Genomic DNA, 15,890 nt, shown 5'->3' on the forward strand with positions numbered 1-15,890 from the left:
ACCGCGTCGGGTGGATCGCCTCAGCCAAAAAGGGAGCGAGATAAAGCGAGCTGTTGCTGCTGCGCTAAAGGATCAATAGCTTGTCGGAACACGCGTCAACGATGTCGTTCCGCGAGCTGCGAAACCTGACGGAGATGATGCGTGCACTGGGCTACCCGCGCCCCATTTCGATGGAGAACTTCCGAACGCCCAACTTCGAGCTGGTGTCGGATCTGCTCTATTGGATGGTGAAGAAGTACGACCCGAGCTCGAGCGTCACGGAGGAGATTGACACGGAGGACGACCGGGTGGAGTTCCTCACGCAGGTGGCGACGGAAGTACTGGCCAAGGCTCGCATCCGACTCAACCCGAAGCGGCTCTACGCAGCTGACGGCTTTGCTGTCAAGGAGTTGATCAAGTTGGCTCGCGTGTTGTATGAAGCCTCGCGGATCGACCTCGCTACACAGCAAGAGCCTGACGACGACGACGACGAGGTGTCGGTGAAGTCTCTGTTGGGCTCACGTGTGAAGGACCCGAAGGCCACTCGGCAGCTGGCATCGGACATCACGCAGTCCGGTGCCAAGCTGTACGATCTCCTGGAGACGGAGCTCGATGTCCGTGATGCACGACAACAAGCCATCCGTTTCTTGGACGCGCTCTCCACCAACAACGAAAACTCGAGCGAGCAGAAGTTCCTCGAGCGCAGTATCCAGGAGATTTTGGTCAACCTGCAAGAGAACGTCGAGCTGACTGAACGCCAAGTCGTGGAGCTGGATGCCGAAGAGAAAGCTCTCGCTGCTAAGATCAAAAAGGCGCAGACAGACCTCGAACGCAGCGAAAAGCGGCTCAAGAGCTTGCAGCATGTTCGTCCGGCGTTCATGGACGAATACGAAAAGCTGGAGAAGGAGCTGGAACGCCAATATGCCATCTACTGTGAGCGCTTCCGCAACCTCGACTACCTGCAACGCGAGCTGGACTTGCACAACAGTCGTGAGATGAAGAAGCTCGCTGAGAACGACAGGTCGCTCAAAAAGCTGCAGAAGAAGTTCCGTGACGACGAGCTGGCCATCTTGCGTGGAGAGCAGGAGGACCAGATTGAGAACTCGATGCTGGACGCGATGGAGGCCAACAATAACAACAGACATAGTGGTAAAGCACGGCAAGCGAGCATCCCCGGGAGCAACCAGAAGGGCCGTGCTGCTGTGAGCAAGAAGAAAGCTGGCTCTGACGAGGACAGCTCGGACATTAGTGGCAGCGGCAGTGGAAGCAGTGACGACGACGATTCAAGTGACGAAAGCGCTCCCGATGGCGTAGCTCCAAGCGCTGGAGGGAAAGGTGCTGCTGCAGATGGCTCGGACTCGGATCAGGTGTCACTAGCGGACTCTGGTGAGCTCATTGACAACGATGATGACTCCGGCTCCGATGCTGGCTCTGGCTCTGGCTCCGGTTCAGGATCGGGGGCATCGGGCTCGGAGACAAATTCAGACTCCGACCAAGACTTCTGAGCTCGTGTTTGCTAGCTGCCAATAGGAAGACCTGCGAGAAGAAAGGATGTCCTCTGCGACTTCTAATCTTTGAGGTAGTCAATCAACAGCGTGATCCCAATTTGTTGTGCCTTTAGGAAATTGCTACAACGTCACCGGGGCTGGTTCATTTACTCAGGGTTCACATGCAGTTTCACAGAATCGGCCGTAGAATGGGCGCTGTCCCGACCGGATGTTCGGGCAACAGAACTGACGTTGTATATGAAGATGGCGCTTGTGTTGCGGGTCCCTACTGCCGGCTCGGGTGCTCATCTTCGTTCAGATAATGCTTTAAGGAATCTGGAAATCGATCGCCCACCATTGCTGCCATTGCTAGCATGAGCTCTCGGTGGTTTTGCTGACGCTGAAGGTCTTTTTGACGTCGACGTGCATCACGCTCGCGCTTTTCCTGCTCTCGTCGTGCCTGTTCTGCCTCTAGTCGATGGGTGTTCTCAATCTGCTGTGCAGCCATAAGCTGCAGCAGCAAGTCCATGACCCCGGATGGCTGCGTCTCACGAGTTGAAGCTGGTCGGGCCGTATCACCAGCGGGCGGTGGCGTCGCTCCCGAATCAGACAGAACCCCACCTCCTTGGTGGTTCACTGAGGTCCTGTAGGTATGGCGGTTCGATCCTGCTCTAACAGCGGATAGTGTACTTGCAGGCGTCGAAGCTTCTTCTGTCTCTGTCGCAGTATCATCCCAACTTCCCATCAGCTCCCGTACACGAGAAATCGGCATCCAAACCTTCAGCTTCTTCCGGCCACTCGGCGTCTGGTCCTCACTGAAGCGTCGCTTGCCCTCCACACTCCTCCTCAACACCCCAATACCCCCCGCCGATATCTGCGGCACCGTCTCATCCCCCGTCATTTGCAGCCTCCTGCCCTCCACCACCGGTCGATATTCCTCCTCCATCTGCTGCAACCTGAGTGCCAGGTCCCTCCCCTCCGCCTCCGTCATTTCATCCCCGTCCTCCTCCGAGCGCTGGCTGATGAGATCCCGCACCCTCCTAGCCTCCACTACGTAGTCCGGCACTCTGGCACCCCGCGAACAGTACAGCATTTTCGTGAACTTGCGTTTGAGGCTGTCCACGCCTCGGAACGGGACGGCAGACGGCCGCTGGTGGTTGAAATCGTAGGCCACGCGCAGCCAGTCCTCGTCCGTTCGCGGCAGCACGGCGCGCACCTTGGCGTTCAGGCGCTGCATCTCGTCTTCAGAGTAGTTGACCGTGCCCAACCTGGTGTTCCTGGTGCTCATTGCATTCATCTAGCGATTTCCCAAATCAAAATTCGATGTTTTCAAGCGGTTTATGTGGTCCACTTCAACATTTTGATTTTTGTCTCTCGCCAGCGAGAATACAAAATCGGCCTAAAATGGTGGAAGCCGCTGCGTCGACGCCGTCCTCGTTCGACGCGTGGCTGCTGCAGAAGCTGCGTCTGGAGTGGAGTTCGCGCGAGTTCGGGGGGCTTCTGACGGCCCCAAAGTTGGCGGAGGCGCGCGGCAGCTTCCCGCACCTGGAGACGCCCATTAAGGTGCGACTGCTGCTGTCCTTATTGAGCATCCGCCGAGACGAAGCCGACGCTGCTGCTGGCCAGAAGGAGGTGGACGCGCTGCTGCGACTGGCCGAGAGCGACGCCGAGGAGTGGGTCAAGGTCAGCGGCGGCATCGTCAAGCAGTTCCTGGTGCTGCAGGCCGACGGACAGCCCGCAGACTCGTATTTGCACTCCCAATTAGAGGCCACCGCCTCAAAAGTGCTGCAGGTGGTGGCTTCCTCTCCTAAGAAGCGCCGAAGCGGAGGCTCGTCGCAGGTGGCGCTCGACGACTTTTTCTCGCTGGAGAACGGACTGCTGAACGCGTCGCTGCGGCCGCAGGTGGCGCCCGCGACCACCACGCACTTCACCGTGAGCGGAGAGGACGACGACGCCCATGGGAAGGAGGACGAGGTGAGCGAGTCGCCCGTGAAGAAGCCGCTACACCGGCCGCAGATGGCGCGGCCGCTGGGGGCGTCGGGTGCCATGGCAGCTTCGACGGCGGCTACAGCGTCGACGGCGACGCGTTTGACGCAAGCGGCGGCGAAGCCTCCGGTGGGGAAGAAGAAGAACCTGACGGAGCTGTCGTCGGAGATCCGACGCAAGGCTGACGCGGGGCGCTTCAAGCGCCAGAGAAGCCGCATTTCCATGATTGATATTAATGAGGTGAAGCAGATCGAGTCGGAGAAGGCGCAGAAGGCGGAGGAGAGGAAGAAGCAGAAACTGGCTGCCAAGGAGAAGGAGAAGGAAAAGGCCAAGGAGAAAGAAAAGGAGAAGACCGGCGCTGCAGCGCCTGGGGTGACTGCCAGTACGGGCGACAAGAGCGGAGCGCTGGAGGAAGGTGCTGCGTCCACTGTCAACGAGGAGCACGCTGCCATTGCCGCTGACATCTTTGCGATGCACCAGCAGCCGGGCCCGGACGAGTCCGTGCAGCAGTACTCCCAGCAGCCGTTGCAACCTGAGAGCATCACGGAGCAAACTGAAGTGAATCAGGGCGAAGATGGAGACGACTATGTCCCGGACGGAACGCAGGCGTTACTTAACGCCGCCTTCCACTCGACGCAGGACATCATGAAGGAGGTTGTGAGCCAGCAAAACCAGCAGATGCAGGGTCAGCACCAGCCGATTCAGCAGCAACAATTGCAGCCACCCGTATTCCAGGATTTGTACCGGACCCAGCAGCAGATGCAGATGCACCACTTGGCTCCTCCCCAGCCGCAGTATCACCAGGGCTTTGAACCGGAAGATGCCACGATCAACAGCAACGCTACCGGTGGATTGCCGATGGGCTTCGGAGGTTATGGGTATGGCTCTACTGCGGGGTACTACGGCGACCAGTTCGGCAACTACGGCACCACCCAAGATCCCAACGTGTTTGGCTCAGCAGGGTACACCAACTCCGCTATGGGCCAGCCACTCAACGGCATGGGATTGCCGCCTCTTGGTGGTCGGCAACTAGCCTTCGACAACGCGCTGCAGCAGCAGCAGCAACAACAGCAACAACAGCAGCAGCAGCAACAACAGCAGCAGCTGCAACAACAGCAGCAACAACAGCAGCAGCAAAACAACGGAGGATATATGGGTGGATCAGGAGAATACTGGAGATAGGCAGGATACCGACACGTCGCTGCCGACAGGGGCAGCTGCATTGTGCTCGAGTGATGAACATTTGTATCGAGAGAAAAAAAACAGTTATCCATCGTTGACTCGCTTCTAAGTATTAGAATCGCAGGTAGTAGTGGAACGCGTGGATGTACGGGAAGCCCCCCACACTTCGTACGCAGTCACTCGGTTCGTAGCCGTCCGGAATAGAGAAACTCGACACGTTCTGCGGCCCCACGTGGACGTTCAGCAGGTCAAACGTCAGCAACATGGTCGGCTGTCCGTCGATAAGGTTCTCCTCCGTCAGTCGAATAGGAACTGGACCGGTAAAACCAAGGTTTGTAAGATGTCGAGTCTAGAGATGAACCAGGTATCACTCGTACCATTCGTAGCAACATCGCTGTACACATGCACACGGACATCTTCATGCGCGTGCATCCAGTGTTCACACACCTTACCTCTCACACTCTCCATCGCCTACATCCCACCGCCGTCAGCTTCATCACCTTGTTCAATTGAATAGACTATATAGCGTACCACAAACTCCTGGACAAAAGGGATCTCGGGCGTTGGCATCGTATCCCCTAAATACGCGCGCTCGCACTTGCGGAACTCTCCGCTCTTGACCATGAACTCTTGTTTCTAGCCAAAAAGCCTCAGTACCCAAAGAGATACATGACCAAATACCAATAGATTCTACCTCGTCGTAGCGCCGCACGAAGGTTTTCCCTGCGTTGTAACCTTCCACCATTTCGGCCCGCGCGAGCTGCTGGTCGAAGTCGTACTGGACTCTCATCCTCCCCATGGACGGCGGATACTCCTGTCGAGGGTCGGTCAGGTGCGACAGAACTTGCACCTCCGCCTGGAATTGACGCGGCAATTGAGGTGGAGAACGTGCGCCGTTGACGCTGTGGACGAACAGAAGCAGGAGAAGAGAGAACAGCAGGGGCGCCATGTCGGACTCGAGCAGCTACGAAAGATTTTGATCGGCGTCGTTTCGCGATCTTTTGACAGGCTTCGGTGGTCGCAATACAAATATCAAGACTACATTCGGTAGCTGTATCATTATAGCTACAGACTAGTACTTCAATTACCCTCTCTCGGTCGCATCACTTACCCTGCTCGATCTCACTTTTGTATGCTGCTAACCTTGATGTCTCCGAATCCAGTGCTGATGCAAGCGTGGCTGGTGGCTTGGGCTGCACTCGCAGTCAGTTTCCAGCCCTCCGTCCCGCAGTACATCGAGTCCATGTAGATCTCAATCATCACCGAGCCATCGGTGCGTTGCGTCGCAGAGAAGCTGGCGAACGAGCTTGAGCTATGACAAGAGCCGTCAGCCAAGTATGTAGTGACGCTGGATAGTGCTGACTCGGAGCACCCTTTTCCGGAGATGTACTTCTGCACCGTCACGAACGAATTCCAGTCAAACGCGACAGCCACATCCTCGTGGTATGTTCGCGTAGGAGCTGCACACGGTGCTGGTGGGCAAGGGCCCAGCATAACGGCAACCGGCTGACAGCACACACACATCGACGCTCAGCGGGGTTGCAACCCACATCATCGGAGTCGATGGCAATTTACAGCCATTTACGTTTGAACTGTAGACCGCAGTCACCGTCAGGAACAGCGGCGTCGCTCCACCACCGTACAGCTTGGCGTCCACAACACCAGTAGATCCACTCGCACACGAGTTGCTGGTGGCCTGTTCGGCTGTGACGGCGAGAGTCGCTGGGACCGCGGCCACAGCTTCCAGACTCGGCTGTACGTCATGATCGTGGCCGATCCGTCTGCCTTGCGGATCGCCCTAAAACTCGTACTCGAGCTCGATCGATGGCACTTGGTGTCCGCAACATACGTCCCGATGCTGGAGAGAGCTGTCGCGCTACAACTCTTCCCGCTGCCGTATTTCTCCACGATCACGTATGGATTCGAGCCGAACACGGCTGCCACATCCTTCTGGTAGCTTGAGGTAGACGTACAAATTGTGCCATTATAAGGCGAGGATCCACCCGTGCAATAGTTTGACGATACGCAAGATTTCTTGTCCACCACCGCTGAAAAGAGCTGCGTCGGCACCGCTGGCAGCTTGCAGTCACCCATTTTGGTATCGTAGACCATCGTTGTCGACAAGTATTGCTGAGCTGCGTCCGCTTACTGTACACTTTAGTGTCAGGGATGCCATTTCCATCACTGGCGCACGAGTTGCCTGTGACTTGCGCTGCAGTCAAAGCGAGCGTCGCTCCAACTGTATCGCAGATCGACGAGTCCGTGAACATATTAATCGTAATGGCACCATCCTCCTTTCGTGTAGCTTTGTAGCTCGCACTGGTGCCTGTCTTGTGGCATGTGCTGTCCGCGAGAAAGGTCGTGATACTCATGAGTCCTCCTGAGTAGCAGCTTTTTCCGGGAGCGTACCGCTCCACGATTATGTGTGGAGTCCCTCCGAACAAGTTGGCCATATCCGTCTTGTACGTTAAGATCGAAGTGCACGCAAAACCTGTAAACGGAGCGGAAGTACCAGAACAAGCACTCGTCGACTTGCAGGCACTTGAGCTTTCGAGGGTCGTCACGACTTGCGTCGGCACTGCCGGCGGCTTGCAACCTCCTGTGAAGGAGCCATAACTCACTATTGATGAGTAGACTGTGGCAGTCGCTCCACCGCCGTACACTCTCATGTCCAAGACGCCATTGGCATCACTGGCGCACGAGTTACCCGTTGCTTGTGCTGCCGTCACAGTCAGCACCACTCCACTTGCCGTAGCACACATGTCAGAGTCAGTGTACGTCACGACTGCCGCAGAGCCGTCCAACGCTCTTGTCGCAATAAAGCTCGCCGTGTTGCCAGTCTTGTGGCACCTGCCGTCTGCCACATACGCCGTGATACCCGCCAGCTCCGTTGCATCGCAAGACTGCCCAGCAGTGTACTTCTCCACGATCACGTATGGATACGTCCCGAATGCATTAGCCAAATCGTCCTTGTACGTCAGCGCTGAACTGCATAGCGTTCCCGTGAACGGGGCAGCTGCGCCACTGCAAGTCGATGATGCAACACAAGCAGTATCCGTAACCACTGCCGTTGCCACTTGTATCGGTATTCCAGGAGACCGGCAGTTGGCAACGTCCGTGTCGTAGAGCATTGTCGAGGACAACACCGTCGAAGAAGTACCCGACGACGTCACGCCGGCCCCGTACACCTTCGTAGAACCAACGCACGTATTCTCCTGCGCTACCGTAACAACTGTTGCATCAGTAGTCGTGGCACAGGTGGCGTCCGCGTACAACTGAATTGACGATGAGCCATCCGGCTTGCGTACAGCCCTGTAACTAGTCGATGAATCTTTCTTGTGGCAGTCTCCGTCTGCCCAATACGTCTTGATGCTCGTGAGCGCTGCAGAAGCGCATCCAGAACTGGTGTACGTCTCCACTGTCACAAAAGGAGCCGAGCTGAATTCAGTAGTCATGTCCACCACGTATGATGCCGAAGAACTGCACAATGTGCTGGTAGTAGCTGGAAAATTCTGGTTCGAACAAACCATCGTTGTCACACAGGATGCTGCATCAAGCGGGTCGACTTTTACTGCCGATACCATGTTTGGCACGTCTGCAATTTTGCAAGAGCCCGCCGCGGAAGCGTAGGTCTTCGTCGACAGCAAGTAGACCGGGGTTGTGCCAGAACTGTACACCTTCAAGTCCTTCGCTGAATCGCACGTAGTCAAATCGGCCGTTGTAACACTCGTAAGGGCCCCTAGTGAGGTGCAGGTATCGTCCGAGTACAACTGAACCTTCGCTCCAACTGCATTGCTGACTGCTCTGTAACTTGTTGATGCGGTCGTTTTGTGGCAGTTGCCGTCCGCCAAGTATGCAGTGACTTTCGTAATAGTAGAGGTATCTGTGCAGTCGGTATACTCCTCGATAGTCACATACGGATTCGAAGTGCCGAACAAAGTCACGAGCTTCGTCCCGATAAATTCGCCACTCGCAGTGCCATCCGTCGTCGAGCAGCTAGTAGCTGAAAAAAGGCCGTCCCCTCCTGCCGCACTACACGCCGACGAAGACCACGAAGTAGGGGCAGCGCAAGCAGAAGCACTTGCCGTGGCTGTCACTATCAGTGGTGGTGCCGTCGCCGAAACATGAGCTGTGCACGAAGGCCCCACATCGTATTTAGCGGAAACGTCCAAGTTAACAGCGTCGGTCGTGCTCGCAGCTGCTAACAAGAACGCAAGCGCGCTTAGGCTTTGCAGCCTGAAGGGCTTCATCGCACCGGTGACTCGAGGAATCTGCGGGGCACTTTTGACAAAAGATTTCGTGACCATTGCGAAGCGGCACCCAGTAACTTGGTACTGCAGTAGCATGCCACGAACATGTTCTCAATCGCCTCTCCATGCGCCGACAAATAAGCGTAAGTATGGCTCATTATAGCTGGATCCTCACTAAGGTAAACTATTTTTTTTATAACACTTCAGACATGAAACGAAATTGAGCTACACTCAGAAAGTAAAGCACTTTTGATTTATATGCATGCATTGCAACGTCATCGTCTATGATTCGGAAGCCAGGATGCTATAGGTAACTTGCCTCAATACAACCAAGAATTCCAAAGAAAACGAGAGATACTTGAATCCAAAGGGCTGCCATTTTTGTCAGTGGCGCATCGCTTGTGAGGGTTTCCCTTGTCCAGCTTGGTGTTGCTTTCGGCGTATCAGCTGCTGACGAAGACGTTGACGAAGACCCGCACGTATCCCCTTCCCAGCCGCTTTGGCAAGACAGGCATTCGACTCCTGTCCCGCTACTTTGATCACATCGTACGCTGTTGCAATGTTCTGGTGTCGCGCAATATTTATCACACACCGATCCCCAGTAGCCGTCCGTGCAGCCTGAAGCTGCACCGCTACTGTACACTTTGGTGTCAGGGATGCCATTTCCATCACTGGCGCACGAGTTGCCTGTGACTTGCGCTGCAGTCATAGCGAGTGTCGTTCCAGCTGTATCGCAACTCGCCGAGTCTGCGAACATATTAATCGTAATGGCACCATCTTCCTTTCGTGTAGCGTTGTAGCTCGACATAGCACTCGTCTTGTGGCACTTGCTGTCCGCCAGGTACGCCGTTTGGCTCGACAATTTCGTGCCGTCACAGTTCTTTCCAGAAGTGTATGATTCCACAACCACGTATGGCTTAGTACCAAACAGTGCCAACAAATCGCTTGAATACGTCAGAGACGTACTGCACGCAGTACCAGTCCAGGGATCCACCGAACCGCCACAAACCGCCGTGGCCGTGCATGCAGTCGAAGAAGCTGCCACAGTCGTCGTCACCGACGTCGGAACCGAAGGAGACACACAGGAACCCGAGTTATCGTCGTATCCCAGCGCCGACGTCAAGTAAAGAGTAGTTGTTCCGGCGCCGTAGACCTTCGTGTCCACGATACCATTCGCATCAGCAGCACATGACTGGCCCTTCGCCTGAGACGACGACATATCCAACGTGGTCACCGTGCCTGCACACAGCATTGCTGCCAGCCGAGGTCTTGACAATCGCCGAGCCATCCGCCGCTCGCGTGGCGACGTAGCTCGTCGTCCCTCCCGTCTTGTGGCATACACCATCCGCCAAGTACGTCGTCTTGCTCAACAGTTTTGTACCATCGCACTGCTTGTTAGAAGTGTATGACTCCACCATAACGTACGGCTTCGTACCAACTAGCGCCAACAAATCATTCGAATACGTCAGAGACGTACTGCACGCAGTACCAGTCCAGGGATCCACCGTGCCGCCACAAACCGCCGTGGCCGTGCATGCAGTCGAAGAAGCTGCCACAGTCGTCGTTACAGACGTCGGAACCGCAGGAGACACACACGTACCAGTGTCGTCGTCGAATCCCAGCGCCGACGTCAAGTAAAGAGTCGTTGTTTCGGCGCCGTATATCTTATTGTCCAAGATACCATTCGCATCAGCAGCACATGACTGGCCCTTCGCCTGAGACGACGACACATCCAACGTGGTCACCGTGCCTGCACACACATCACTGCTAGCCGAGGTCTTGACAATCGCCGAGCCATCCGCCGCTCGCGTGGCGACGTAGCTCGTCGATGCACTCGTCTTGTGGCATACACCGTCCGCCAGGTACGTCACAATGCCTGCCAAAAAAGTAGGGTCGCAGCTCTTTGAAGTTTGGTATGACTCCACACTCACATAAGCGCTGGGCCCGTACATCGTAGCAACATCGGTTTTATAGCTCGCAACGGTGTTGCAGGTCGTCCTAGTATATGGGACAGCAGATCCTGCGCAAACTGACGTCGCTGTACAAGTGTCGGTGGCTGCAACGTTGGTGGTTGCAAATTGTGCAGGCACCACAGGAGAGATGCACCCACCGTTACTTGTGTCATAGCTCACAATCGATGTCAAGTACAACGTCGCTCCGCTACCGTACACCTTCTTGTCTACAAGACCATTCGCAGTATTATCGCAGGTATTTCCAGTACTCGGATCCGCCATAGCCACAGTCCACGTGAATGTGGACGCCGCCGAGCCGGTGCAATCAGCAGTCGAGTACGTGAGTATCGACGCTGAACCGTCCGCAGCCCTAGTTGCTCGGTAGCTCGCTGCTGTGTCTGTCTTGTGGCACTTGCCGTCCGCCAGGTACGTCGTTATGCCAGTTAAAAAAGCTGGATCACAGCTCTTTGCTGCTGCGTATGATTCCACAAGGATGTAAGGGCTAGACCCGTACATCGTAGCTACGTCGGTTTTGTAGTTCGCAACAGTGTTACAGTTCGTCCTAGTATATGGGACAGCAGAACCTGCGCAAGTCGACGACGCTGTACAGGTATCGGTGGTACCAATGGTAGTTGAGAGCTGTGTTGGCGCCGTAGGAGAGCTACAGCCACCCACATTCGTGTCGTACCTCACAATCGATGTCAAGTAGAACGTCGCTCCGCCACCGTACACCTTCTTGTTCGCGAGACCATTCGCACTACCATCACATGTATTTCCAGTACTCGGATCCGCCATAGCCGCAGTCCACATGAATGTGGACGCCGCCGAGTCGGTGCAATCAGCAGTCGAGTACGTGAGTACCGACGCGGAGCCGCCCGACGACCTCGTCGCTTTGTAGCTGGCAGACGTATTAGTCTTGTGGCACTTGCCATCTGCCCAGTATGCCGCTATCCCAGTGATGTCGGCAGGAGCTGCACAACTCGCCGAAGAGTACGTCTCCACGATCAGGTACGGATTCAACCCGAAAAGGTTTTTAACTGCCACTTCAAAAGCGCCAGCTGCGGTGCCATCCGAGGTGAAACAGTTGACGTCTGGATACAGCAAGCTGCTCAAGGCCCCGCATGTTCGAACTGCTGAACACGAGCCGCTGCCGGTGACAGGCACTGCAGTGACTTGAACAGGCACTCCTGGGCTCGAAGGGTTTGCACCGCATTGACTTGCCGCAGTGTAGAGAGTGGTGGCTGTCAGACTGATAGGAGTAGCGTGAACCGGACGTGCAAGTGCTGCAAGCAAGGCAGCCACACCAAGGCTACGAAGCCCGAAAGGCTTCATTACGATCACTGGGCGGTAGTCGCTGGCGGTCGCAGTCACTAGGTCGCTTGGTCGCTTGGTCGCTTGGTCGCTTGGCTACTTTCAGAACTCGGCAACTTTGAGAATGAATCGTTTTGGTGCACCGTTGCCCAGGACCAGCACTGGTGTCTTGAAATGCGACCGTTCTCATGTCATTGCCATTCTGGCCCCAAATTAGAACCTTGTTCTTTGCATTTCCGCTAATAGAAATAACACATTTGAGTATTTTTGCCCAATCGACAAAGGCGAATCTACCAATAGAAAGGATTCTAAAACTGCACGCCGCCAATCGGGCCATTCCACAAATATCTGGCAGGAATCGTTCGTTACGTGATATTGAGTATGCACGACCGCATCACTAAAGACAACACAGGTAAAAGCATGTTTGTTATTCTTGAAAAGTATGGGTGAAAAGGGTAGGAAGGCTAGGCGTAACACTGTCGATAAACAATGTTTTTCATACTTCTGTAATGATAAAAACTGACTGGTGGGTCTGTATCCGCAGCAAAGACAATGCGTAGCGAAAAAGTTGCAAAAGATGCTAGCTACGCTAGATAGGTACTATGAAAAAGACTGGAGCAGAGCATCACGAAACACGCCCCTCCGCGCACGAAGAAGGATCTAAAGGCGATTATCTCGGCTCTCTATGTGCACGCTTCCACCAACTCTGACGACCTGGACGCGGCGCTAGTGGCCACAATGTGGTACCTGTACGATTGTGGCTCCGATGCTGAGCAATTGGAGAAGGCACAGCTGTGCGTATATCCTGGTGACCATACTACAAGGTGACAATCAATGCCTTTATTTTCTATAGTGCTAACTATTACTTATGGTTATGCCGTCGCTTCGGTCCTCCAGCAAACACCAGGAGCCCGCATCTTTCCCCAATTTGCTGTTGCTGCTTCCCTGTGTACGACCGATGCTCGAGGTGAGAACGAAGACCTCGCCCTGATCCCTCTGCTCAACCGCGAGATCGATGAAGCGCTAACTATCACAGCGCCGTAACCACATCCAAAACGTACAGCTCTCGACGCTAAACCCTACATCAATCGATTTAGTCACTATTACAGAACTGTCTGTGGTACAGGGTAGTTGACTCACCAAGCGGCTGACATCGCACTTCGTCAGGCGTGACGGAGCCATGTACGCGAACATTGACAGTCGAATTGGTTCCGACTGGGGTGTCGAGCAAGAGCGCCGGAACATGTTCCGCGTGAGCAAGGCCTTTTCCTACATGCTGAACACAACACACGAGGATCAACAAGTAGCACGTCAGTTGAGTGGGTGGGGTCAATAGGCACGCGTCCGGCCTGGATGATGTCGTCAAATCCCGCGTCGACAAGCTGCATTAAGTCCTGTTCTCGGTGGTAGCGGGGTTTCCAGAGCTGGCCTGGAACATTGACACCCAGGTGCTGGAAATCTTGTTGGTGACGCCGATTTTGTATTTCCCCGATATGCAGCACCACCGTCCAAGCTGTTCTTACGTTGTTCACGTCCGCGAAGCACTCGATTCGCTCGCAATACGTGGCTCCAAACTGTTTGCATGGTCGCTCACGCTCCGCGCTGCCTTCAAACCGCCTCCTGAAGAAAAGGGAAACGCAACAACAGCAGCTTAGGTCAATATGTTCCCTCTTCTGTAGAAGCAGTCGCAGTAGTTTAGGGAGCGGTTGCTCCGTCAAACACATGTGGAGAAAAGACTTGCAGCAGTGGAGTTGAAGGCGGAGTATATTGGTAATCACGCACAGAAAACTACACTGCAACCTCTCGAGGATTCCGCGCAAGGCCAACCAAAGCGAGCTCGTAAGTGTGCCTCCAAACCGTTAGTCACGGTGTGGTTCAAGTGGTTTACTGTTGTGTCACGCATGTACGAATCAACCACTGTTAGTAAGGCAATCTTTCATGAGTTCAGGTATGCAGTAGCATTCATGAACCTGTGCTTACCTTCAGGCTTCAAACTGGATCCGTCGCCCCCTGCGTTTAAGGCAGAAGTCCACAAACTCGGCGTCGAGACAGAATTGCAGACGCTGAAGTTCTTGGCGGCCCAGGGGCCTCGAGACATTGCCGTTGGTCCTGTCGTCAAGGGCATGCGTGCGCTGCATAAGACTGGCGATCTGGATGACCTTCTTGGTCAGTACCGGGAGCGCATCTTCGAAGGCGACATTACCGATCCGACGCCGAAGGCTGCACTACCCATATTTCTTTGCTTCGCCTGAGGTGTGGCATTCACAACGAACGACACAAACACGATGGATACAAGTTCTATTTCAGTAAAGTCAGTATTATGTTGGCAAGCAATACAGGCAAGCCGTGGGCGAAGGCAGCGCGTACCGTGTAGATAGACAGCCTACATATCAAGAGACACAAACACAGCGCACACAGACATGGCACAAAGCCCTTGACGGGAATTGAACCCGCTCCTCCAGACCTAAAGGCCCGGCCGGCGCTCAACCAACAAACTCCGTAGACAGAAATCAAGCACACATTGACACGCGAGCAGGTGTGTGGTAGCAGGGTCCGTGCCAGCGTCGGACCTGCAGATCTGCAAAGCCAACAGGTGTATCGGGGCAGCACTCTCCATCGTCTACATCCCACCGCCGTCAGCTTCATCACCTTGTTCAATTGAATAGACTATATAGCGTACCACAAACTCCTGGACAAAAGGGATCTCGGGCGTTGGCATCGTATCCCCTAAATACGCGCGCTCGCACTTGCGGAACTCTCCGCTCTTGACCATGAACTCTTGTTTCTAGCCAAAAAGCCTCAGTATCCAAAGAGATAAAAGACCAAACATCCAATAGATTCTACCTCGTCGTAGCGCCGCACGAAGGTTTTCCCTGCGTTGTAACCTTCCACCATTTCGGCCCGCGCGAGCTGCTGGTCGAAGTCGTACTGGACTCTCATCCTCCCCATGGACGGCGGATACTCCTGTCGAGGGTCGGTCAGGTGCGACAGAACTTGCACCTCCGCCTGGAATTGACGCGGCAATTGAGGTGGAGAACGTGCGCCGTTGACGCTGTGGACGAACAGAAGCAGGAGAAGAGAGAACAGCAGGGGCGCCATGTCGGACTCGAGCAGCTACGAAAGATTTTGATCAGCGTCGTTTCGCGATCTTTTGACAGGCTTCGGTGGTCGCGATACAAATATCAAGACTACATTCGGTAGCTGTATCATTATAGCTACAGAGTAGTACTTCAACTTGGTTGACTTACCCTCTCTCGGTCGCATCACTTACCCTGCTCGATCTCACTTTTGTATGCTGCTAACCTTGATGTCTCCGAATCCAGTGCTGATGCAAGCGTGGCTGGTGGCTTGGGCTGCACTCGCAGTCAGTTTCCAGCCCTCCGTCCCGCAGTACATCGAGTCCAGGTAGATCTCAATCATCACCGAGCCATCGGTGCGTTGCGTCGCAGAGAAGCTGGCGAACGAGCTTGAGCTATGACAAGAGCCGTCAGCCAAGTATGTAGTGACGCTGGATAGTGCTGACTCGGAGCACCCTTTTCCGGAGATGTACTTCTGCACCGTCACGTGCGAATTCCAGTCAAACGCGACAGCCACATCCGCGTGGTATGTTCGCGTGGAGCTGCACACGGTGCTGGTGGGCAAGGGCCCAGCATAACGGCAGCCGGCTGACGGCACACACACATCGACGCTCAGCGGGGTTGCAACCCACACCATCGGAGTCGATGGTAATTTACAGCCATTTA

General features: G+C 54.9%; 5 protein-coding genes across 6 annotated transcripts; 2 read left to right on the top strand and 3 right to left on the bottom strand.

The window, feature by feature from the left end:
• Nucleotides 1-101: 101 nt before the first annotated feature.
• KRP23_13436 lies at nucleotides 102-1,484 on the top strand (the record flags this gene model as incomplete). 2 transcript variants are annotated; one of them, XM_067884149.1, is made up of 2 exons in its annotated part: nucleotides 592-597; nucleotides 669-1,484. In XM_067884149.1, 2 exons carry the CDS (start codon nucleotides 592-594, stop codon nucleotides 1,482-1,484), a joined length of 822 nt encoding a protein of 273 aa, XP_067738761.1. The 2 variants fall into 2 exon arrangements, with proteins under 2 accessions (XP_067738760.1, XP_067738761.1); XM_067884148.1 differs by having other exon boundaries at nucleotides 102-1,484.
• A 268-nt stretch (nucleotides 1,485-1,752) lies between these two features.
• KRP23_13437 (uncharacterized protein) lies at nucleotides 1,753-2,763 on the bottom strand (the record flags this gene model as incomplete). The annotated part of the gene is made up of 1 exon (XM_067884151.1): nucleotides 1,753-2,763. One exon carries the CDS (start codon nucleotides 2,761-2,763, stop codon nucleotides 1,753-1,755), a length of 1,011 nt encoding a protein of 336 aa, XP_067738762.1.
• A 107-nt stretch (nucleotides 2,764-2,870) lies between these two features.
• KRP23_13438 (uncharacterized protein) lies at nucleotides 2,871-4,634 on the top strand (the record flags this gene model as incomplete). The annotated part of the gene is made up of 1 exon (XM_067884152.1): nucleotides 2,871-4,634. One exon carries the CDS (start codon nucleotides 2,871-2,873, stop codon nucleotides 4,632-4,634), a length of 1,764 nt encoding a protein of 587 aa, XP_067738763.1.
• Nucleotides 4,635-4,746: 112 nt separating this feature from the next.
• Nucleotides 4,747-5,583, bottom strand: KRP23_13439 (uncharacterized protein; the record flags this gene model as incomplete). The annotated part of the gene is made up of 4 exons (XM_067884153.1): nucleotides 4,747-4,946; nucleotides 5,012-5,105; nucleotides 5,166-5,270; nucleotides 5,329-5,583. The coding sequence occupies 4 exons, from the start codon at nucleotides 5,581-5,583 to the stop codon at nucleotides 4,747-4,749; spliced, it is 654 nt and encodes a 217-aa protein (XP_067738764.1).
• A 9,184-nt stretch (nucleotides 5,584-14,767) lies between these two features.
• On the bottom strand, nucleotides 14,768-15,246 carry KRP23_13440 (uncharacterized protein; the record flags this gene model as incomplete). Its single annotated transcript, XM_067884154.1, has 2 exons — nucleotides 14,768-14,932; nucleotides 14,992-15,246. The coding sequence occupies 2 exons, from the start codon at nucleotides 15,244-15,246 to the stop codon at nucleotides 14,768-14,770; spliced, it is 420 nt and encodes a 139-aa protein (XP_067738765.1).
• Nucleotides 15,247-15,890: the final 644 nt, after the last annotated feature.

This window comes from Phytophthora ramorum, assembly GCF_020800215.1.
Source record: "Phytophthora ramorum isolate Pr-102 chromosome Unknown Phyram_PR-102_s0017, whole genome shotgun sequence".
Classification (NCBI taxonomy): Eukaryota; Oomycota; class Peronosporomycetes; order Peronosporales; family Peronosporaceae; genus Phytophthora; species Phytophthora ramorum.